At 33.8% G+C, this 26,035-nt stretch overlaps 1 protein-coding gene across 1 annotated transcript in view; it reads right to left on the bottom strand.

Moving 5' to 3' along the window:
• LOC123661020 (pyruvate carboxylase, mitochondrial) overlaps positions 1-26,035 on the bottom strand; it is a 52,795-nt gene that overhangs the window by 12,484 nt on the left and 14,276 nt on the right. The window contains exons 2-13 of the mRNA XM_045596036.1: positions 16,802-17,062; positions 11,672-11,820; positions 11,231-11,371; positions 7,518-7,633; positions 6,702-6,796; positions 4,968-5,136; positions 3,208-3,314; positions 2,769-2,893; positions 1,873-2,082; positions 1,278-1,368; positions 717-852; positions 411-600 (exon numbers count right to left, since the gene is read on the bottom strand). Of these exons, the coding sequence (XP_045451992.1) occupies positions 411-600; positions 717-852; positions 1,278-1,368; positions 1,873-2,082; positions 2,769-2,893; positions 3,208-3,314; positions 4,968-5,136; positions 6,702-6,796; positions 7,518-7,633; positions 11,231-11,371; positions 11,672-11,820; positions 16,802-16,891 (1,619 nt within the window). The 5' untranslated portion in view covers positions 16,892-17,062. The remainder of the gene's footprint in view (positions 1-410; positions 601-716; positions 853-1,277; positions 1,369-1,872; positions 2,083-2,768; positions 2,894-3,207; positions 3,315-4,967; positions 5,137-6,701; positions 6,797-7,517; positions 7,634-11,230; positions 11,372-11,671; positions 11,821-16,801; positions 17,063-26,035) is intronic.

Genomic DNA, 26,035 nt, shown 5'->3' with positions numbered 1-26,035 from the left:
ATCAATATCTGGAGCGCTCGAGCACCTATTACGCTGAAAAAGCATACATCATATAACCTTATTTTAGCATCTAATCTTCACAATCTAGTAAATTCCCACGACGCTCGAGTAAATCCCTATTTAGCTCTTTGCCTCCACTACCATTAGTAAAAATTTTGATGTATGTTAAACATTTTTGGCATTTTGGTGATTAAAGTTTTAATACAATATATTTCCTAAAAAAAAATCTTTCTATCAAAAATAAAACTGTAATTATTTAAAACTTATCTATATTAAATGAGTTCCATTACTAAAAAATGTATATGAATTAACTTATATTTTTAACTTTTCCACAGTCTATAACAATTATAATAAGTATTTTTTATCTATATTTTACATATATCCCTGTAAATTAACGCCAAGTATATAAGAACTTACCTAACGGCACAGGTGGTATATAGGGTTTGACATCTGAGGGTGGTATGTTAGTAGCCAGTGGTGTCGCCGGTCCATTGACCAATACTTGGCCCAAATAATTCAAAATTTTCTGAGCTCTATTTTGAGATGCTTTGAACATGAACAGTTGTGGATTTTCATCTATGAAGTACGTGTCTACGGCGCCTGGAATTGGAATTTGAAATAAGTATTTACCCATATACAAACTTCTTGGTTTAAAATTTAAATATACATATTCAATTATTTATAATCTGTTAAACAAATTATTCAAAAAAATTCACCATTCAAAAACTTCTGGTTTTCAAGTACGTTAAGTAAGAATGGTATGTTTGTTTTGACGCCTCGTATACGGAACTCTCGTAGCGCTCGGTTCATTTTAGCCGCGGATGCTGATAAGTCTTGAGCGTGGGAGATTACCTGAAAATATGGAAAAATGTTAAGCTATTAAAAATATGAAAAAAGGAAGTTTTTCTTTGTTCTTTGAACTGGACAACGTGTGTAAATCAGCCGACTAGACCATACTAATATAAGAGATAACTACTTCATTCAATAATTCAAACAATATTGCGAAGTACAAGTGACAAGAGCCCTAACGGCCAAACACTTACTCGCTTCAGCCTGTAATATCCCACAGATAGGCAAAGGCCAAATGAAAATAATCTCAGTATTACAACTTGGTGAAAGTAAAATAATGATTTTTCGTACAACTTCAAGGGCGTTATAGGACGGTATGTTTAATGCTGTGCCAGTGCAACTATCGTAAGTGTAAAAGTAACATGATCTGTCTGAATGATTTCACGCCGGTGTGTTATTATTATTAAAATTTAAATACACACACATACCTTCACAAGCAAAGAGTCGTAGTAGGGTGATATAATAGCTCCAGCGTACGTCGACGCGGAGTCTAGACGAATGCCCATACCTTCTCCAGACCTAGATAATATAATATGAATATATTTACAATACAATAAAATGTTAGTGGAAATATAAGGAATATATGTATATGAATTCAATAAAGTGCTACGTACGTGCGTTATCGCGATCCACCAAAATAAAAAAAAAAATAAAAAAATGTAAAGATAACAATTATGTAAAATTTGTTTACAGAATAAATTATGTACTTAACAGTTAAAAAACAGTTAAAAACATAAAAAATAAAGAACGTAAATAAACTAAAAAGTATATTTAATAATGATGTGCTTTTTTAATTCTTAGCAGGGAATTTTTTTTCCAAAATTTATATTTATTTTATTTACAACCCAATTTTTCAGATAAATGTAAGTACATTCGATATAAGATAAGTACGTTAATTTTTTTATAACAACATGTCGGTAAACATGTCTACGGCTCCCCTGATGGTAAGCAGTTACCTTAGCCTATATATGTAAATGCCCGCTATTGCAGAAAATATATATTTACTTGTAGATGGCAACTGACCTGAATACTTCAATCCTGCCAGTACTAGGCTGGAAGTTATTAGCTGGATCCTCAGTAGTAACTCTGCATTGTATTGCGAAACCCTGCGTATGTATCTTGTCTTGAGTAAGACCAAGTTCAGGTAGAGTCAATCCTTCGGCGACTCGGATTTGTGATTGTACTAAATCTATACCTGTCACCTCTTCTGTGATTGTATGTTCTACTTGTAACCTGAAGAAAAATATACAAAATGTTATTACTTTATTATAAATACTAAAGTTTGTAACGGTTGCAAGGAAGACGAATATATGATAATATATACAATTTTCTTTCACATAAGAAAACATGATATGAAGGTAGTTGGGTATTCGGCACTGTGGGACTTCCCCTTATCACATAAGTAATTTTTAATATAAAATTTTCTTGGGATTGGCTCATACGAAAAATAAGACCTTAGAATTATCTAAATTAGTTATTTAGTGATTTTTATTTCGCCTACTTCGATCTATTTCAGATCGATAACACTAATAACACAAACTTTTAATCTAGATATACTCAAATGTCTGATGGGTGATGACGGATATCTCAGTGCATAAGCTTCGTAGATTTAGTAATCTACTAATTAATTTGTTGTAATGTAGCTATAATAATACCCAACTGATTAATTTAAGTTAACAAGTCCTGCTAGTACGTTTATGTCAAATAGATCAATCATTGATGTATTATGAGTATATTGACCGCATTTTAATGACACCAATTATCCTATGACACAATATCTTATGGTCTATACAATGGTATTAATAAATAAGTCAAAATTAAAATGTTGTCAATTACTAGTCACAATCACAAGTATCATAACTGAGTCACATTAGTCACAAAAGAAGGTTAGTAGCGCTGAACTAGTTCTTGAAACATACCTAGCATTGACTTCGATGAAGTAAAAGTTGCCTTTATCGTCCAATAGGAACTCTACCGTGCCCGCGTTCTCGTAGCCCACGTGTCGCGCTAAATGTACTGCACAGTCTGTCATCTTCTTACGAATCTGGAAGTATTAACATACATATAATAATTTAACAATATCTCAACGATTATTAAATTTTCTTTTCCATATTAGGATTTTTACAAGATATTAGTACACGAGTATGTAAATATAGATATGAGGTAGTTTATTGCCACTCGTGAGCATACTTTCATTAAAAGAGGGAGGGAGGGGCTGGTTCTAAGTGTATAATATCATAAATCTAAGGCCGTTCGAAACATTTTCTAAAAAAAATATATTCGACATTTGTAAAAATGAGGTTACAGAACATTTTTATTGGAAGTCCAATTCAGGTGTGGTCAATTTTTTGTTATTACCTCAGGATCTAATCTGGGCGCTGGAGCGATCTCCACAACTTTCTGGTGCCGCCTCTGCACGGAACAATCTCGCTCGTAGAGGTGCACAACATTGCCAGCTTTGTCACCTGTATTCAAATATATTTTGTCAACGGTATGCCTTAAGGAAACCGAAACAGTCCAATTAATAGAACACATGGGCAAACTCACCCAATAAGTTCCAGAAAAAATGGGTCGAATTTATAGTAGAGTGCGAAACGCTAAGCTTTGAGAAAAAAACATGTTTATCCAGTAGTAGTTCATTTTACAGGCTGCTGATTAAAAATTAAAATGGTAAAGCTTTAGATTAGGAAAAACCGAATTTCCGGACCGTGGGGGGAAGGGGGGGGACGCTACCCCTGGTACCACTGTCACACTTCGAAACCCCATGGTTATGGAGATATCCATGGTTAAATTTTTGAGGTAAGAAGAAGAATTTTGCAGCTTTCACGTTATTTTCACATTTCACACGCATTTTTTTTACATTTCAGACGCTATTTTCACATTTCACACGTTATTTTTACGTTTCATAAATTATTTTCAAAATAAATACGATCTCGACCATAAGATCAACAAACGATACAACTTACGTTACTCGTGCTCTGTTCCGTAGTTTTCACATGTTATTTTCACCTTTTGCACATAATTTTAACATTTCACACGTTAATTTAAAGTTTTCACACAGTTTTTTAACAAACGATACAACTAATGTTTAACAACTGAGAAATAGATGTTATAATAAAAAATGACAGGCCACTTATCGTTTCGCTCCAAAACAATGTAAGCATTAATTCGTTTTTTTTTTTTTTTTTTTGTTTAAATAACTGTAAAGGCAAAGGTCTAAGACCATACAGCCTTGTTTCATGTTATGTTTTTTACTTAAATATATTTTATTTTTATTTATTTACTGCTATATACGAAAAATACTCAATATTTTAGTTCATTTTAAATGACAATAAATAAATAAAAAAATATATAACAAAGTGAAAAACATGACATGAATAAAAAAAAATTACCATAATCTATCTGACTTCAGAAGGGGGGAAAAGGGAAGAAAGGGTTTATAGGCATAATTCCGTTACAAAAAAAAAACTCTAACCTATCTAATTTAAAAATTACACCATTTATAGACATAGTTTTGTTACTAAAAAAAAACCCTAACGTCGTCGACGTCGTGCGAGGTAGTCAGTGTGTAGTGCGCAGTGTGCACTCACCCAGCAGCTGCACCTCGATGTGTCGCGGGCGCTCGATGAAGCGCTCGATGAACATGGAGCCGTTCCCGAAGGCGCCGAGCGCCTCCGACGTCGTGCGAGGTAGTCAGTGTGTAGTGCGCAGTGTGCACTCACCCAGCAGCTGCACCTCGATGTGTCGCGGGCGCTCGATGAAGCGCTCGATGAACATGGAGCCGTTCCCGAAGGCGCCGAGCGCCTCCGACGTCGTGCGAGGTAGTCAGTGTGTAGTGCGCAGTGTGCACTCACCCAGCAGCTGCACCTCGATGTGTCGCGGGCGCTCGATGAAGCGCTCGATGAACATGGAGCCGTTCCCGAAGGCGCCGAGCGCCTCCGACGTCGTGCGAGGTAGTCAGTGTGTAGTGCGCAGTGTGCACTCACCCAGCAGCTGCACCTCGATGTGTCGCGGGCGCTCGATGAAGCGCTCGATGAACATGGAGCCGTTCCCGAAGGCGCCGAGCGCCTCCGACGTCGTGCGAGGTAGTCAGTGTGTAGTGCGCAGTGTGCACTCACCCAGCAGCTGCACCTCGATGTGTCGCGGGCGCTCGATGAAGCGCTCGATGAACATGGAGCCGTTCCCGAAGGCGCCGAGCGCCTCCGACGAGGCTCGCTCGAACGCCGACGCCACCTCGCTCATCTCGCGCACCACGCGCATGCCGCGCCCGCCGCCGCCGTACGCCGCCTTCGATAAACAAGCGAGTCTGAACGTCATTTTTAGTTGATGTTTGAATAGGCGCGGCACGTCGGCCCGAAAATAATTAAAGAGGGCCTGCCCGTGCACGTAGATGAAATTTTGGTGACTCGTTTCACTACGGCGTGTGAGATTAACCCAAGCAACTATTTTGTACAGTAGGTTATTGAGTAATATTGTTGAAACGATCCGTTAAATATATGTAAGCAAAATAAAATGGATGCTTGTTGAGATGTAGACTGTTCTTTAGTTAATAAATATAAACTTGATATCGTGATGTAATCATTAAGCTTTATTTTTTACAGAAGGAAACGAAAAAAATAATTAATTATCCGACACAGTGGAAATCGTGGTTTTTAGCCGCCTGGGGTCTACCGAAAATTTGCCGCCCCTACCAATTCTTTTTATTTACCAAATTATTTTAACACATTGTAAGCGTAATTTTAATTTTGTTAATTAACTCATTACAATAAAGGAGAAGATTCTCAATTATACTGTATTTTTTATATATGTTACATTGCGAACGCGATTCGGTGTATATTTTTTTTGTCAATTGCAATAGTCTCGCTAATTTTGTTCCTATCGTCGGCGGGCCGTGGCTTCTCGGGGCCACGGCCTACCCCGGCACCCCCACGCTATATCACTGATCTAACAAAAAAGTATGTCTAAATGCACCTCAATACGCACACACAATTGGGCTCATGGCAATAATAAATATCACTTAAATTATTAGTAGGGAGAATATTAAATTAAGGTGTAAAGTGCACACTACTTATATTATATGTACGATTTTATTTTTGTGTTACCCACACATTAGGAATTCTAAACATTTTTGAATATCATATCAAAAATTGACCGCTCCAGCGGGGTTCGAACTCGCGTCTCCAACTGACCGTGTCGGCGCTCTAGCCAATTAAGCTATGGAACGATGTACCCGCTAGAGCGAAACTCTTGATAATATGATGATTTTTATTTTCGGTTTAAGCGAACACGGTTCGGTCGAACTCCGCTGGAGCGGTCAATTTTTGATATGATATTCAAAAATGTTTAGAATACTTATATTATGTTACACTATTATAGTGGTGTGCACTTATACACCTTGGAATTCATTCGTTGGAATATATCAATTAAAAACAATAACACTGCAATATTATAAAAAGTAATAGCTATTTGTCATAGACGTAACGTCATAACCGCTGCCATAGTACTTCGACTGTTTTGACGCGCAATTTCAAAGAAAATAAAAATAATCTTATTATTTAACTAAGTTTGTTTGAAAAAATAATATTATTAAAGTGTTATATTATTAGAGTGCTATTATTAAGGTGTTATTAGAGTACTATTGTTAAGATTGTAATAGACCTATATAAGAAATAAAGATATCCTTGCTTGCTATCCTTTTACCCTATTATCTGCTATATATTTATTATACAACTTAACGCATTACATAGTTCCGCGAGTCATAATACATTGTATGGCATCTATAATATTAATTTTTCAGCTTTCTTGACTAGTCTAAAAGTAAATGAATTTGGTATAATTGTATTAACACTTACTTTAAATATGACCGGGAGACCATGTTGTTTACAAAACTCTAGCGCTTCTTCTTTAGTCGTTATCGGTCCATCCGTTCCCGCGACAATCGGCACCTCTGTAAATTAAATATATATATATTCGATAATAATATTTTTTTTAATAAATAATAATTGTATTTGTTCGCAAACGAAAAAAAAACCCGACTTCAATTACATCGACAAGTAATACAACGTAGGTAGACGAAAAAATTGTCAAGTAAATGCGCGTTATCAAATATTACTCAAAAACTTGTAATCAGATCTCGATGAAATTTAAATGTGACCACATGATAAACATCGGCTTTCGATTAAATAAAAAAAAATCATTAAAATTGGTACACCCAGTAAAAAGTTATGTCGTACAATTCAACATAGGCCGACGAAAAAATAGTCAAGTAAAAACGCATTATTAGATATAACTCGAAAAGTAGTTGCTAGATCTCAAATAAATTTAAATGGGATCAAATGACACGCACCACCTTTCGACCGAAATTTTTTTTGTCGAAATCGGTCCACCCAGTCGACAGTTCTGAAGTAAGTTCTAAGTCGGTTAAAAAGACCTTAACACTCAGTGGAGAATTAGTTGGAACGTGCTGTGTACACAATTCATTTATGTAGCTATATGAAAAATAAATAAAAAAATACTATCAAACATGTTAATCGTATAAAATTTTAAAACTACTGAAACAATTTTAAGGCTATTGAGCACCAGACTACAACTAGTAAAGGAACAGTAATATTAAATTTCTGCGCGAATGAAACACAGTAATTGTCTAGTAAGAGTTGATAAAGACATACTAGCTTCAATCGCGGCTTTTCTTGCTGCAACTTTGTCACCCATCTGTTGTACCACAGCTGGAGACGGTCCGATAAATCGTAGACCTGCTTGTTGCACTGCTTCCGCAAAATCTGACCTGAAAAAATATAAAATGAAATTTTATAAAAATAAAACTAACAAATGAAACACATTTAAAATCGTATTGAAGAAAAACAAAAAAGCCTTCTATTTTTATATAAAAGTATACTCTATGAAATCTATGAAAAGTGTAGGTGAATTAAATGTACTGTAAGTAAACTAGTTTATTGAACTTGTTTATTACATTTAAAAAGTATCAGATAATATTTTATCTACATTTATTTATGTATATAATGTAACACACAATATATAATTATTGGAAATACACAATTACAGACTTACATAAAAAACTTACAAATTGTTACTTTGCTTTACTTATTTTATTATTTTTTATTTGTGTTTCAATATGTGTTAATTGCGTCTATTTATACTATGGGTCTGTTCTATTATTTCCAACGAGACGAACATCATCAAAAATAATTATTTAAAATTATTTTATTACTATACTGCACCAAAAGTGGATAAGTAAATAAATAATAAACTGCTAAGTAATTTCTAAAATATTTCAATTAAGTAATTAATTTAAAATCTGCTAAGTAATTGCTTGTAAGTGGTTTAAGAAAAAATACTATTAACTATTCTAGTCTCATTAATTATAGAAATTTATTGTTTTTTACGGAAGTACTTCAAAATAATTTAACATCTATTTTCCTCACAAATGTAAATAAATAAGTGTAACATTTTTCTCTCGAACATAAAACTAATTAAAGTTGATAATGAGTAACTGGAAAACATTACACAAGCGTGTCTGAACGTAAGGAGGTCACGGCTAGCTTAAGTGTTTGGTCATATAGTTCGCGTCATGTAAAAAGAACGCTGGCCTTGAAGCTGCGCAGAAGCGATTTATCGGTCTATTTGGTGGTACGGGGTAGGGGGATGGGAGTGTTTATCACTGTCGCATGCTTGCCGGTGTGCTATTGGTTGACAGCGGTTGACAGTTCGACGTCGACTCAAATTATTATCGCGCACAAAAGTTTTAAATTACAAAATTCTCCATTTACTATTTATTTCACTAAAAAACAATTATCAATTTATCATTTTAAACACATAAAAACTATTAAGATACGAATATCGAGAGTACAGATAATTATTATTTTTGAATACGACATTTCAATAACTAAAAAATTTGTTATTGCTTTTGTTTAAAAAAAAATTGTGATTTTGTAAAGTGATAATTATTATACTTATTTAGTCCGAATTATTCGCACTTGTATTTCTAGTATTCTTTAATGTACCTACCAATAACCATTATACGAAGCCGCGAGTGAAAGCCTAATTAAAAAATAAAACAGTAGTACTTGTGCGCGAGTATACCCATGCGCAAACGCACCCCCTCCAGTTTCTTTCAGCGTTCTTTTTACATGACGCGAACTATAACTTGTTAACACTGTTTTGTTTTGTTAAAATTCCAAATTGAATGTTAAAAAATGTTCAGTGTTCGCTTATTGAAGAGAAACGTTTGACTTTTTTCCATTTTTATTTTGTGATAATTAATTAAGGATTTTCAAACTAAAAATGAGGATTATTTTATATTTATTTTTTATGAAATTGTTCACTTTTAAGTAAGTAATAAATACTCCTAAGTTCCTAACAATTGTATCTGTTTTTTTTTTTTTTTTTTTGTTTTGTTCTTTATTCTTAAATATGGGACGGTACAAAGTCGGGTACGTCGTGTCGAGTAGTTTTCTAAGACTTGATATTGATATAAAATTATACATATATATACATATACTAGCTGTGCCCGCGGCTTCGCCCGCGTTGAAATCAGTGTGTCACAAAGTTTTCCCGGCAAACTTCCAGTGAAACTTTCATCAAAATCGGCTTAGCCGTTACGTAAACCTTCCTCTTAAACCGCATGAAAATCCGTTCAGTAGATTTTGAGGGAATCTATCACATACCTACACTTTTGGAGACTTTGTTTTATAATACACTAACTGTTGCCCGCGACTATATCCGCGTGGTTATAAAGATATGCATTACTATTAAGATGTTTAACGCAAATTATTGTTTTATTTCAGTTACTTGAAATCCTTATCACACTGAGTAACTTTTTAAAAGGCACAATTTAGTATAATTTAATAATTGTTTTTATAAAACCTCTCTATACACCACATTCTTAGTTTTATTTTCAGGCAGCAGTATAAATAACCTATCAGGCGAACTTATATGTTTCATACAAACTATCAACCCCAATTAAGCCCCTTAGCGGTGGAATATCGCAAAATCCGTTCTTAGCGGACGTCTACTAACTATAATCTACCTCCCTGCCAAATTTCATTTTTGTCCATCCTGGATGGATGAACCCTCCAGCGGTTTTTGAGTTCTTGTGATGAGTGAGTCAGTGACCTTTCTCTTTTATATATATATATTACGATGCATTATTTAGCACACCATCTCATCATCTATAGAGCACACATTTTACATTTCAAGTCTCTTACTTCAAAAACATAGGACTTTCATTCAAACTACCAACCCCCGTTTCACCCCCTTAGGGGTAGAGTTTCGTAAAATCGGTTCTTAGCAAATGTCTACGTCCTATAAGAAACCTACCTGTCAAATTTCTAGCTTGCATCTGTTATAGTTTCGGAGATTTCGTAATGAGTGAGTCAACCTACCATCCTCCATTTTAACCCCAAAAGGGTGTTGATTTCTTAAGATACATTATTTGGACACCTTTTCACTATCTATAGAGCATACATTTTAAATTTCAAGTCTCTTACTTCAAAAACGTAGGACTTTCATACAAACTTCCAACCCCCGTTTCACCCCCCTTAGGGGTCGAGTTTCGTAAAATCCGTTCTTAGCAAATGTCTACGACCTATAAGGAGCCTACTTTCCAAATTTCAAGTTTTTAAGTGTTATAGTTTCTGAGATTTCGTGATGAGTGAGTCAACCTACCATCCCCCGTTTTAACCCCAAAAGGGAGTTTGTTTCTAAAGATAGATTATTTGGACACCTTTTTATCATCTATAGAGGATACATTTTAAATTTCAAGTCTCTTACTTCTAAAACATAGGACTTTCATACAAACTTCCAACCCCCGTTTTACCCCTTTAAGGGTTGAATTTCATAAAACCAGTTCTTAGCAGATGTCTACACCCCATAAGGAACCTCCTTGCTAAATTTCAAGTTTGTAGGTGTTATAGTTTCGGAGATTTCGTGATCAGTGAGTCAACCTAAGATCCCCCGTTTTAACCCCAAAAAGGGGTTGATTTCTAAATATTCATTATTTGGTCACCATTTCACCATCTATAGAGCTTACATTTTATATTTTAAGTCTCTTACTTCAAAAACATAGGACTTTCATACAAACTTCCAACCCCCGTTTCACCCCCTTAGGGGTCGAGTTTCGTAAAATCCGTTCTTAGCGGATGCCTACGTCTTATAAGGAACCTGCCTGCCAAATTTCAAGTTTGTAGGTGTTATAGTTTCGGAGATTTCGTGATGAGTGAGTGACCTTTCGCTTTTATATATATTATTATAGATTATTTATATTTCATGATGTGATAGACAATAAACAAAATGATATTTTGTTTTCTTGTCTGTCTTCAGATAAATATAATAGGTTCTAGTAATAGGAAAAATAGATGATTACCTCTCAGACAGTAAGCCATAGCCTGGATGTACAGCGTCCACGTCATTCTCCTTGGCTACCCTGATGATTTCTGGAATGCTCAAGTAAGCTTCAACAGGCGGTAGTCCCTTGCCCACGAGGTATGATTCATCGGCTTTTTGTCTGTAAAATTTAAAGTTTCTGTTATAACTCTTAATTTGTCTATATTAACTTTAAAATAAATATTTCAACGGCAAAATAATTGAGTGAAATGTGAATTTTTTACAGTGTTTTCACTAATTTCGTACGTATACGTTACGTTATAATTGAAAAAAAAAGACAGAGTTAAATCAGAAGACTTTCCCGAACGTAATTTAAACGCGAACTCTTTTTTATCTCACTAAGGAGAAGAATTGTAACTGATGTAGTGGAAACGTATATAGTAGAAGTGAAGACGCAGAAGTTGTATAAAAAATGTCAAACCTGTGCATCTGCAGGCGATCCTGCTCACTGTAGATGGCAACTGATCGTATGCCCAATTCCGTGCATGCTCTGAACACTCGAATGGCTATTTCACCTCTATTAGCGACCAGAACACTTCTGATCGGCTTGTAGTCTACAGTCTTCGAGTCCTAGAAATTGTTTTAATTTATACTGTACCTTCGTTTTAAACTTATTATTTGAATTATGCATATTTACGTGTTATTAATCATTTCGCTGCAAGTATCGTGCAAAAAGTGTGTATTAGCTCCGACACACGACTGTTGTTAACACCTCAGTAAAAGTTAATGTGATAAAATCATTAAAATCAAATCATAAAATGACGCTTGTTGACCCTTTCCAGGAGCTCTGGCTACCATACCCACCACAAGAATACAACACTATTTGAAAACAGTGTTACTACAGTGTACTTCCCAGTCAGGCTGCTCCAAATTTTGAGCGAGATATTTATGCAGTGGCCTATTTCTTTAAAACATTTATATACTTACTTATAAGTTTATTTCGAAAATCGTTATAATTATAATCTATTTTAGGATTTACTAAAAAGTTATGTATGCGTTAAAATAACTAACCTACACTTGTACCTACATACGCCAATAGCGACAGCAATTTTTTATGTACGGTCGGCCAAGAAAGTGGTGTACCAGTTTTGATTTAGTTATCGAAAATTACAACAAGGTTCGTTATTAAAAGATATTACTGAAAGAGACATATAATAATGAGGTAAACCTAATAAATTGATAAGTATTCATACGTCATTAGACATGACATTTTAAACTCTTAGGTATAAATAATATCGTTATCAATAATCAGATAAAGACAGCAATAGAAGTTGTCAGATCAATATGCACGCGAAACTAATCTTTATCACCTTATGAATCTGCAAGCGGTATTCAACCTTAGGGTGGTACACCACTTTCTTCGCCGTCGGTTCCTACTTTAGTACATATTAAATTCTTGCATACACGAAATTTTTATCGTACAATTGACGAGTAATTTTTAAATCATGTTCGACTGAAATCGTATTTACACATTTTTATTTCATAATATTGCGGTATATTAGTGGCTTTAAATAATAATTATTTTAAGATAAACAACGCAAGCGGTTTTAATAAACTTAGTCATATTGCTTTGCTGGAAGCACATAAACGGGCCATTGCATAGCAAAAAACAGGCTTTTTACTGTGGAATTAAGTTTTGAACCGAAATGTATGTCCAATTAAAAAAAAATATATTATATATTATTGCTGTTTTGTCCAAAGTTAATTTGACAGGCAATAGAATCTGGAAATATGTTAGGGAGGCTAAAATTTTAATGTTAATTTTTATTGTTAAAGTTTAATAGACGCATTTGGACGACGTGATAATCATTATGGCGTCAGCGAAGATAAGGTGACAGATACACAGGTCATTGACATGTTTTTAAATAATTATTTCTTTAAGTTTATTGTTTTAATAATAATTTGAAACGTTTGTCGCGAGTTGTCTGGTCTGTATAAATAAAAATAAATCGTCGAAATATATGTTCGGTTATAGATTTTTTTTTTTAATTTGTTTCAAAAAAGAAGGAGGCTCTCATTTTGAGTGTTTACCTCATATCTGAATATTGGGTGTACCGGTTTGATGATTCTTTTTTTAAACGAAAGCTAATGCTTGTCATGTGGGGTCCCATTTAGAATTGTTCGAGATTTGACTAGTACGTTTGAGTTAATATCTCTAATAATACTTATTTACTTTACTATTTTTTCGATTACTTACGTTACTGGTCGATGTAATTATAGTCGGTTTTTTTAGTTTGCAAGCAAACACAATTATGTTGCATTTAGTGTGTTAAATACGCGCTGCTAAAGGTTGCGAACTTTCCCTAAAATTATTTTGGTATATGCACCGTGTATACTACATATGCACTTAGTAAAAAGCGGTTAATTTAATATTATAAACAGACACTCTAATTTTATTTATTTGTATAGATGTACTAAGGATATAGTTACAGTTATTTTTCATAAACAAATATAGATAATATGTTTAACATATCACAAATTAACTCTGTTTCTTTTACTGATACAACTTCTTATTTTTGAAAATTATAAACATTACTAAGTACTAATATTACTCCTACATAGAGAAAGAGGATTATGCCCAGCAGTGGGATGTTACATGCTGAATAAATGAATCTCTCAATAAAAGCGGAAATCGACCACAACCTTTGAAGAGGAAAGCAGGGTCAATACCAACTCCGCCAACGAGATATATATATATTTAATATAGCTTCGTAAATACACCTATTACTAAGGACAAACAACAAGTACCTATTTTAAAATAAGTATTTTTATTTTTTGTGTAAACTATAATAAGAAATAAATGCAACAAAAGATTGACACATCGTCTACATAGAAACAAGTCAAACGTGAAATATTACTTGTGAATACAAAAATAATTCGCGTTGACGGAAACGCACAACGGCGCGACCATAGCGAGAGAATATTTTCGTGAACGGACATTGAACCCGCGACCGTTAACCCTTTCACGCACATAAGGTTTAGAGAAATGAAACAAAAATGTTTACTAGTCATAACGGTTTATTAGGAGCTAATTAAACATAAAATTAAGAAAAAAATAATAGTTTATTATTTTTCATGTGTTTTTCAGGCTGGGACATATGTGTCCCAGTGTGCGTCAACGGTTGCAAAATGTACCATTTTTACGCACGTTTTTCTTATAGTTATTTCGCGAAAAAAATACCTAATACAGTATAAATTAATGTTTTTATTATATCAACTGAAAAATATAATCTAAAAGAAAAAATGTTTAGTGGTATTCTGCAAAACAAATTCTTTCAGAAGTAAAACATAAATGAACATTACACGTTGAACATGTATTATTTGTTCGATTCTCAACATGAAATTTGGCACATTGGACACATCTCTTCCTTATATTTGCCTTCACCATAAAGTGAGAAGGCGTTTCCCGTTTTGGAGTATGACTTATCCGCTTATTTGTGGTTACTGAAGATGGAAAACTTCTCTGACGAGATGAAAAATCAGCAATTAGGGAACATGGCATTATGTTTGCAATATAAGGAACTCCCATATCAGGCTCTGTCCAATAAGAGCGAAAAGAAGATAAAATATGATATCCCATTACGTAGTTCATTCCGAGATAAGCCTTAGCCTCAGCATTAAAGAGAGTAAAAGACCTTTCATTTTGCAATGCGTATTGTTTCGATTCAAGTACAATAATGTCGTCAGTTAATTGATCGAAATCTGTAACTGCATTGAAAATATTTCGCTTCAGCCTGTAATATCCCACTACTGGGCATAGGCCTATTTCCCTATGTAAGAGAAGGATCAGAGCTTAATCCACCACGCTGCTCCAATGCGGTTTGGCGGATATATTCCCTACTATGAGTAACGATCGCTATCAGGTGTACATGATAACAACCGGGATCGACGGCTTAGCGTGTTCTCCGAGGCACGGTGGGGAAACCCACAAGTACTGCACAAACACCCAGACTACGGCAAACACCTGTATGGCCAATACAAATGTTTGTCATGTGCAGGGATCGAACCCGCAACCGCCAGCGCAACAGGTACAGTCCATGGCTGTAACCATTGCACCAACGCGGCTTCAATGGAAAAAATATATATATATATATATGAGATAAATTTGAACAAGTAAGACTATCGAAAATATTAACATCGCCATATTTGTAGGCTTCTTGTAGGAGTTTTTTCTCTAGTTGAACGAGGGTACAGCTTCTGTGCTTGTTTGTGGAATTTCTTGTTCCAATTGGCTATCTTCTTCGTTCTGTATATTTTTGCTAACACTCGGAGGAATGCTAGGTTCAATCGCCAAAAATTATTGATCTTCTTCGTCCAAAAGAAGTCCATCCTCGTCGCCACTATTATCAGCTACTAAATATTCCAAAATCTTACTGTCCGTTAACGCAAACTTCCTAGTCCATCTCGTAGACATGTTTTCGAACTACTTAATCAAAATTTACATTGACTTACAAGAATAATGACTTAAATATAGTAAATTTAGAGGCTAGTCAAACACATGACAAAAGGCTCCGTTGACGCACACTGGGACACCCGTGTCCCTTTTCGATTTTTCGTAAAAAAAATAATATTTAGTAATAAAAACATTAGAAAAATAGATGAAACTTGCAAAATACTAACCAACAAATAGAATCATTAAAAAAATAGCAACATAAAACTGAAGAAATATTATAAAAATTAAAATTTAAAACACAACTTCAGCCGACGTAAAACTCACAACTTCGCGCCTATTTATTTCTTTTCTAATCCGTCTTTCTCAGTAATCTCAGCTAAAATATCGTTAAACGTACTTTAAAATTTATAAATACAAACTTTTAAATTGGTTTAAACTAATAAGTATCGCAGGAAACTGAAAAAACGTACGGGGACAAATGTGTCCCATATGCGTTAAAGGGTTAACGCAGTAGTTAGTTGCAGGGACCTGCTACGAAAATATAAGAATTTGTTTTGTAATCTAAATGATTATTGTTGGAATTTAAGAGTTTAGTTTTAAAAAGGTTAAAATATATTTTTTTTAAATCTATATGGTGATTTTTTTAATGGCGCGTTTTAGAATAAATAATCTTAAAATGAAAGCTAATAAATACTTTTTTTAAATATAAAAATGGAACTATTGTTTTAACTGATTATGGAAAAAAATTACAAAATATCCTAAAAGGGGGAGATAGAGAGTGAGATATCACGTGTGTTTATATTTTTTTTTAACACGCAATTTCTAAACCGAAAAAAAAAACAACCAACAATCACTTTGCAATCTATAATAATGTCTGTCTGGATCTGGAAATTTGTTTACCTTTATTAAAAAATATTTGTATGAAAACTTCGATAAATCTTGAAAAAAAAAATTTACGTGATATTTGGTAGTCTAAAATATCTTCACATATCACCAAGGGGGTTGAGGGTTGAAATGTGGCTAAAAATATCATGTGATTAATGGACAACCCCTTATCAGATGATCATGGCCCTCGAAACCCGGTACCCGCGGACTCCGGGTACCTAGCGGCCCTCTATTTGCCAAATTTTGGTATAAAAAAATGTATATTTTACTTACTGTGGATGCAGTTCGACTTCTCGAGCAGCTCCAAGCGTGTAGATTCGACGCTGCAGCTCGTAAAGCGAATCTCGCTTTGAGAATTTGCATTTTTATATAACAATTACCAAATAATATAAAACAAATATCAAACTTATAGCACACTAAGTACTTTTAATAGACGGTTTGTAATGTAACTAATCTATTTCATCTTTTATTTATTTGTATAAAAAAAATTGACTAGATTGTTCGTTTCGTAGCGTCTCGCTCGATTATTTAAATCTGAAACAAGAGAAAATGTAACAGTTATTATAAAGTACCACATGAAACGGATCTATACATATATAAACACGCACACACAAGGGTGTTGCTGGCGTCTATAGGCTACGGTAATCTCTTACCATCAGGTGAGCCGTACGCTTGTTTGCCGACCTAGTGATATAATGTAAGAATAAATAAATAAATAGTGATATTAAAAAAAAAACAAAATGGAATCGCTAAATATGGTGCTGAGCACAAAAGTCAAGAGCGGCTGATCAAATCAGCTGTTTTTTTCTTATTACTTACTTATACCCGTATAATATAATGTTCTTACGACTTAAAAACACGTGCGGCTCACCAGATGGTAAGCGGTTACAGTAGCATATAGAGACCTGCAACACTAGAAGCAGAAGCATCACAAGCGCGTTGCCGATCCTAACCTTGAACCTTCCTAGGAGCTCTAGCCACTACATGAACACATTGCTGAGAGAGCTGTGTTTTTTAGCTGTTATATGACGTAACAATTATTAAAATTTCCTGGGTTTAAAAGTTCGAAAGACATGATAATGTCTCTCGTGTTAGCTAGTACCTACATGTACTGTATGTAACAAGCACGTCGCATTTCTGGACAAAATTTTCTAATAAACAATACACAAATTGAATTTTATGTGTCTACTGTTTCTCTTCGGGTTGGCGGACAATGTGTTCAATTCACTCATTCATTCACATAGCTTCCAATAGTGCCAAAATAGCACGGATGATAATAGTCTCACGTCATGTGAGAGACACAAAGACACGAAATTAATCCGTGCGCTCGAGATTGTAACTTCGATTGAATTTTGAGGAATATGTGTAGTTAATTTTTCGTCTTATTATTTTATTACATAATTATTATGTTGTTCTAAAATGGTGATGTTGTGTAACAAATGTTTCACAAGTATTTTAATGCTTTATACCTATACTTATGTAAGAATATCGTACATGTGTTAATGATTTCAAAATATTCAATTACTTTGTGTTTTCTTCGAATTACACCGTTGATTCTGTAACATTTTATTGTTAGATGTGTATTTTTAGTTTCTTTTGAATCACTTCCAAACTTTATTCATACTTTGTTAATTAAAAACACGTGGAGATATGAGTATCCGTGAAAATATGTAACGTTTTACGTTAGATAGCCTGATACGTCGAATATTTTCTGCCTCAGATTACTTATTATGTTAATATCAGTGATAATCTAAAAGCATAAATCCTTGGCATTTAATTGGCTGTTTTTATCGACAAAATCGTCACTACTAAAAAATAAATAAGCTCCTCATAATCAACATCCTCCGTTACGGTGTGAGTTCTGTGTCGGTGATCCGGTAACAAACAAAAAACACACAAGCATAAATATCAATAACAGGCCGTATAAGCAATTTGCTGTAACCACTCGCGCGACGTAGTTCATAACGAATTCATCATTACAGCCTATACAGTCCACTGCTGGACATAGGCCTCCACAAGTTTACACCAAAAATAACGTGAACTCATGTGTTTTGCCCATAGTCACCACGCTGGGCAGGCGGGTTGGTGACCGCAGTACTGGCTTTGTCGCACCGAAGACGCTGCTGCCCGTCTTCGGCCTGTGTATTTCAAAGCCAGCAGTTGGATGGTTATCGTTATAGGTTGTGGAACCTTGTTATCCCTTAGTCGCCTCTTACGACACCCACGGGAAGAGAGGGGGTGGCTAAATTCTTTAGTGCCGTAGCCACACAGCACAGCATAACGAATTGCTGCAAGTATATTAGATGTTTGATTCAATATTTAATAATGTAAGATAATCAACCGCACTGCCCAGCCTGCCCAGCATGGTGACTATGGGCAAAACATATGAGTTCACACCATTTTTAGCTCGAACTTGTAGAAGCCTGTGTCTAGTAGTTGACTGCGATAGGCTGATGTGTGTGTGTGACCGCACTTCTAACAATTTTTTTGATGTACTCTGAATGGCTTGCAATTAAGAAAGTTGTTGGTTTCATATACTTTTTGATTCATGCTGGACACTATTGTCAGTTGACGTAAAAAACAATGAAAAGATATTTAGGTGAATGTATAAAAATCAAAATTAAATAATTATAAGTCAACATAGTTTCATTTCTCTCCTAGAAAGACAACAAAGTAAATTCGACATATACCTTTTAAATCAAAACCTTCCCTTATTTTAAGCTGTAGGTAATACATTAAACATATACTGCATATAAATAATCCATCCATTATAACGAACCGTAAACAAGAATCCTATCTATTATTAAACGTATTAAAATAGACATTGCTGGATGAAACTAATTCTATACAAGACAATTAGTAGGTATGTTTAGCACCAGTTGACGATGTGACTGTTCGCTACAGACATGTTACAGGATAAAATGTGTAACAATATACAAGATTTCTTTACTAAATATAAATGAATAGAAAGATGACAACCGCATATTCGTGTAGATTTGTTTCTCACCAACAACTATATTGTATAGTAACAAATGTGTATTATTAACATATTTACTTTAAATTTGCACGAAAAAAAAAGTTTATTATGAAAAATGTAATTTAAGATTAAAAAATAAAATTAAACATAAATAGTCGTGATTATCGTTTATTTAATGTAATATTATATATAAAATCTCGTGTCAGGGTGTTTGTGGTCGCACGTGGAATGCGAAAACGAATCGAGCCGATATTTAGGGTTTTTTTCGTGTATATTTGGTAGGTCTGAGAAAAGGACGTAAAGTATAATTTATACAGCTAAGCGGTTTAGGCTTGCTTTAGTAAGGCATGACAACGTCTGTCAGGTTTGCTAGATACATTATATTTATAATAATTATATTATTGTAAGTAGTCGACCTAGTGACATAAAAAAAAAGTCGAACAGATAATTAATTATTTATTATAGTTAAGACAAGACAGTAAAAAATTAAAGTCCTTTTTTATAAAATTAGGTCGGGAAACAAGCTTATGCTCCACGTGATGGTAAGCGGCTAAAACTCATGCTCCGTTCCGCAGCGGAGGCAGCCGCTCCTCTACGCATTCGTTCGCGCGCTTTCGCACGCAAGGGCGGAAGGGCTGCACTTCCCGTAGCGCCGGAGCCAAGCGTTCCTCTAACTTTCGAAATTCTTCTTCTAACCTCAAAACTTTAACCATGGATATCTCCATAACCATGGGGTTCCGAGGTGTGACAGTGGTACCAGGGGTAGCGTTCCCCATCCTCTCCTCCCCCCATCCCCCCACGGTCCCGAAATTCGGTTTTACCTAATCTAAAGCTTTACCTAATATTTCATTAATCCTATATCAATAAGGCATTTTTTAATCTTTTACCTATCTGGAATATTTTCGAAGATTTATCTATTTCAGCCTTAAGAAAGAAGAAGGTAAATATTTTTATATCTGTAAACGATATCAGAGATGGGTAAACATTACTCATTCGTTGAAACTATAGGGTTTTTTTAACGCTAGGGTTGCAAACATGTGTATTATTTGCCTGGTAGTCAGCGGATACGATTACATGATTAAGTCTGTAACATCCCACTGCTGGACAAAGGCCTCTCTCTCGGGTTTCTCCGGCTACCTTTCTCACCAATGAACACAACACAATTTGAGAAGACCGTTGCTTCGTTGTGATCTTCTTCAAGGTTAAAATACCTTGTAAGTCAAGAAGTCGAAGATATTTTCTGTGAGCTTTACCTCTATAGCACATTGTATCCTGAATTATGTTTAGAAAATAAACTCTGGAGATAAACGATAGAAATTTTTAGGATTTCCGTAACTACAGTGATTATATTATATAGAATGTATGGCAGTTTTAAATAAGGCTTTTAAGTAGTTTGATTTTACTTAAACTAAAATTATACTATTTTTTAGTACCTACAGTGTACTACTGAGTATTTTTTATTCATTTTAATACAAGTTAATTAATTACATATATTTAAGTTATCAGTGGTATTGCCCAATAAAACCCACTATCTTTTGATAAGGATTTGTAACGAATTATCTCAATATTAAAATTTGGATAAAGTAGCAGGTTTTCTATTGGATTACTATTTAAAATGTTAGGCATTTTTATGTTTTCAACTCCACAGTAATAAAATATGTACATGATTGTTTAATCAAAGCGGTTTCTTCCGAAGCACTTGCAGTGCGCGTTATGTAAGGTTACCATGGTCAATATTTTTATACAAAATGGATACAAGCAATAGACATCAAAGTAAAAAAAAAAAAACATACCACACTAAATACCATTTATAAGTGACTAGCTGTGCCCCGCGTTAAGAGCCATTTCACAAAAATCGGTAACAATCCGCGAAATTGTAATATTTTGACGTCGTTAATCTCAGTGTTGGATGCAATAATGTAATTTATATTCTTGAAATATAATAGAGCAACCTTTGTTGTAGTCCATAGTCAGATCAGAATTTTGATTTATATTATGTGTATAAAATTATTAACCTTTTCATCAGCCTCCTCCCTGGGTAAACGGTCGCAATGTATACTTTGAAGTCCTACTTTTCAATAACCTCTACGTTGAAATCATTTTAAAAAAATATCATAATATGCGGAATATAATTTTGTTGTCCACTATCATAGATTTTTATTCCATTTGTATCTTTATTAAACGATAAAAAAAATTTAAAGTTACGAATATTTTCCAAATAAGTACAATTTTAAAAGCGATATTTCTCTTAGAAAACTAAGAAATTTTAACGAACTATTTTTATCAAAGTAAACTTACATCATTAAGGAATACAAAAAAAATAATTAAAAGATGTAATTATTTTTAATACATTTTATATTAAATAATAAAAAGATAGTATATATTGCCACGCATCAAGCCCGGTAAATCAGTCGAGCGCTAGCGCTCTTAGAGGTAAGGTCCACGCCAAATTCTGCGCAGCCGTCTCTTTCGCTCACACGCGCCAAGCGCCTGTTGTTATAGCGGATAAAACGCATTTGATACTTTCATAATAAAATATAAATAAAATAAACATATTACGAAAATGACTGTAAAATAATATAATGATAATTTCTGTAAACAAATGTATAATTTAATTTTCTTTTCTCACACTATCAATACAAATAGGCATTTCAATCTGTTTGTCTTGTTATTTGTTAATTAATATGTTTGTCGGTGTCGATATCATTACATGCTTTTTTATTCAAATCGTAAATATTAGATTCATTCGTAAACTGAAAAAACTAAATCAATTTAAAAAAATTGTTTCATAAAATTGATTTTTTTAATTTTATTTTAAATTTATTGACTGTTGTTATATAACATACTTGAAATATTTAACAAATTAATTATGTAAAAAACATTTTATACCATAGTTATAATTTTTATTATACATCAGAAAATGATCACGATGGTCTTTTGGTTGTCACACTATACGTACTAGCACAAAGATCGCGCGGCTCGTACGACTCGCGCGATGCGACCAAATTTACCTAAACTTGCAGAGCGTAAAATTGTGAAATGGCTCTTAATTTTAGGAAAAAACGTACTATAATTTGTTTGCTCGCAAACGAAAAAAAACCGACTTCAATTACATCGACGAGTAATACAACGTAGATCGAAGAAAAAATAGTCAAGTAACTACGAGTTATCAAAGATTACTCAAAAAGTAGTTATCAGATCTCGATAAAATTTATATGTGACCACATGATAAACATCAGCTTTCGATTAAATTAAAAATTATCAAAATCGGTAGACCCAGTTAAAAGGTATTGCGGATTTTCGAGAGTTTCCCTCGATTTCTCTGGGATCCCATCATCAGATTCTGGTTCCCTTATCATGGTACTAAACTAGGGAAACCCCCTTTCCAACAAAAAAAGAATTATCAAAATCGGTACATCCAGTAGAAAGTTATGCGGTATAATACAACGTAGGTCGACGAAAAAAGCGTCAAGTAAAAACGCATTATTAGATATAACTCGAAAAGTAGTTGTTAGATCTCCAATAAATTTAAATGGGACCAATTGACATACACCACCTAAAAAAAATGTCGAAATCGGTGCACACGGTCAAAAGTTCTGATTTAACATTGTAACGTTATACGTACATTATTTGTGCTGCTAAATTAAAATATGCTTAAATTTAATATTTTAAATACTGATGATTTTTTCTTTAAAAAAAACATTAATTTATTATAATTAAATCTTGCATGAAAATCTACAGTAATTTATAAAACACAATTATATCATAAATTATTTTTTCTCTACAAACAATATGAATTCATCAACCGGCATTTATATATTCGCGCGGGCAACATTTTACCTTTTCAAAAATTCAAATGAATCTTTTGTCTCAACGGCGGCGGCGACCAGTACTGTCAAACGGCAGTACTGGTCGCCGCCGCGTCATTCATTTTTGGAATTTTGTCTCAAGAAAGTAATTAACGCACATCACATGTTTTATTACGGTCTCTAATACGGTGTCTAATATATATTTAAGCATCGTAACCGTACTTTATAAAATTATTGTGATCCTTGCTTAGCGTTGTCTCGATTCAACAAATATTAATAGTTTCTTTTTTTATCGTCCCCAAACTGGGTAAGTGGTATATTTATATCGCACTCAATTTATGTAGTTTTAATGCAAGTAATCATGCCTAATGTAAAATATAATATTTGTATTCAGTAGCATAAATCTCATTTAAATTATGTTCTTAGATTTCATCATCTTTCAAATTCTACCCTCATTTTTAATATTTTTTTATCATAATTGTATATTTCAATATAAGTTAACCTACTTTTAAAAAATAATTGTCTCCGCTTCTGGCTTTATGATTCCACGGCACTACTGCTACAATTTAGGTGCTTTCTTTTATAACGCAGTGCCGTGGATGTTTGCAAATAGTGCTGGAACGCTTATTTTTATATTTTGATGGCGCGTTTCAGGGTTCAACGTTTGGGTCACCAATTTCGACGTTTGGGTCAACAATTTTGGAAGTTTCCATCTAACCCTTTAACCTCAACGACGAGAGTGCACTCCGCCGGGTTTTGAACTACCCGTTCCTGCCGCCCCCGGTCGATAGCGGAATCTTGCCACGCGACTCCCGGGATTATCACCTGCACGGCGAGACAGGAGAGTACCTGAGCCGAACTGCATTTGGAGCTTGTGTGAATTGAGTGCTCGAACCCGCCCATATACATACATCTACCTCACCGGGTTAATTAATATAATAATTTTTTTTTTTAATTCATGGTACCCTGGTTTCATTTACATCTTTAATAGACCAGGGGAACCGTGACAACATACATAAAAAAAATACAGTCGAATTGAGAACCTCCTCCTTTTTTGGAAGTCGGTTAAAAATATTTCATCATTACTGTGCAACACGGGCGCGCGGCGCGTCGATTCACATCGATCGATTTGATTTCACATTATCTCCTCAATAATACGTTCAAATTAAAAAGATAAATTTTATCTTTACTTAATAATTGTGTTGTGTTGTTTGTGACTACATCGACCGGTAATACAATCTAGGTAGACGAAAAAATAGTCAAGCAAATACGCGTTATCAACGAATATTTATTCAAAAATTAGTCATTATAATATAATTATATTGATCAAATTTAAAAGTCAAGCATCAGCTGTCGATTAAAACAAGAATCATCAAAATCGGTCAACCCAGTAAAAAGTTCTGAGGTAACATAGGTATATAATAAATTCAGTCGAATTGAGAAACCTCCTTTTTTGGAAGTGTGTTAAAAATTGCCTTGTTGATGAAGTATTTTTCGTCATACTCTTATTCGTCGTCGCTTGACTAATAAAAATGCAATGAAATCACGTAGTGAAGAATTTTGTTTTGATTAGATCTTGTTAGGATCGTCATTTCATGTTGCTGTTTTTTGGCGTATTATGTTCGACGTACAGATTTAATAGGTACTAACAACCAATATTAGGTACGCAGATTGATTGCAGCCTACAAGTATCTCTTCTTTGTTAAAAATAATCATGATTTGATTTTGAAATCCGAAAATTTGCTGTTTTTTGTCGGTTAAAAAAACTTAAAATAAATAATATTATAAAAAAAAATGTATTTGCTCGCAAATGAAAAAAAAATCGACTTCAATTATATCGACAAGTAATACATCGTAAGTAGACGAAAAAATAGTCAAGTAAATACGCGTTATCAAAGATTACTCAAAAAGTTGTCAGATCAGATCTCGATGAAATTTAAATGTGATCAAATGATAGACATCAGATTTCGATTAAATTAAAAATCATAAAAATCGGTACAACCAGTAAAAAGTTACAAAAAAATTTCAAGTAACACGCATTATTAGATACCTATAGGATATATAGTAAATCGTGTGTTTTGGGAATCATATTTAAATACGAATTACATATTGATAAAATATGAATAATATTTTTCGATTTTACCGAGATAATAATAAAAAATATGAACTGGTTATTTAAATAAAAAATAACGAGTGCAATTAGAAAAAAAAAAAGAAAATATAATAATCGATCTTGGAAACATGAGGATTTGAACCATGATCTTTTCGGTCGAAAATTTACCTTCGTATTCTAACGATACTGTAGCCATTTTTTCATTGCCTAAAAATAGAGATAAAACGACATTTTCTAAAAATGAATCCTAGCTAGATTTATCTCCCCCGAAATCCCCTGCATACTAAGCTTCATGAAAATCGTATATATATACAATAACTGCTCGTTTAATAGTATAATTAGATATAACTCAAAAAGTAGTTGTTAGATGTCAAATAAATTTAGATGAGGCAATATGACACGCATCACCTTTCGAGTAAAAAAATTTTAACACATAAAAACATAACACACATAAAAAATATACAGTCTAATTGAGAACCTCCTCCTTTTTGGAAGTCGGTTAATAAAGTATACTTTGGGATGATTTGTTTTTATAAAAACGATATCAATTCATTTTTGATGCAATGCATCATTTTTCAAGGTTTTTTAGTGATTTGGTCTCAAAACAA

Source organism: Melitaea cinxia, chromosome 16, assembly GCF_905220565.1.
Source record: "Melitaea cinxia chromosome 16, ilMelCinx1.1, whole genome shotgun sequence".
In the NCBI taxonomy this organism is placed as follows: Eukaryota; Metazoa; Arthropoda; class Insecta; order Lepidoptera; family Nymphalidae; genus Melitaea; species Melitaea cinxia.
Note: the sequence above shows the minus strand (reverse complement) of the source record. Positions and strands in the feature narration are given on the sequence as shown.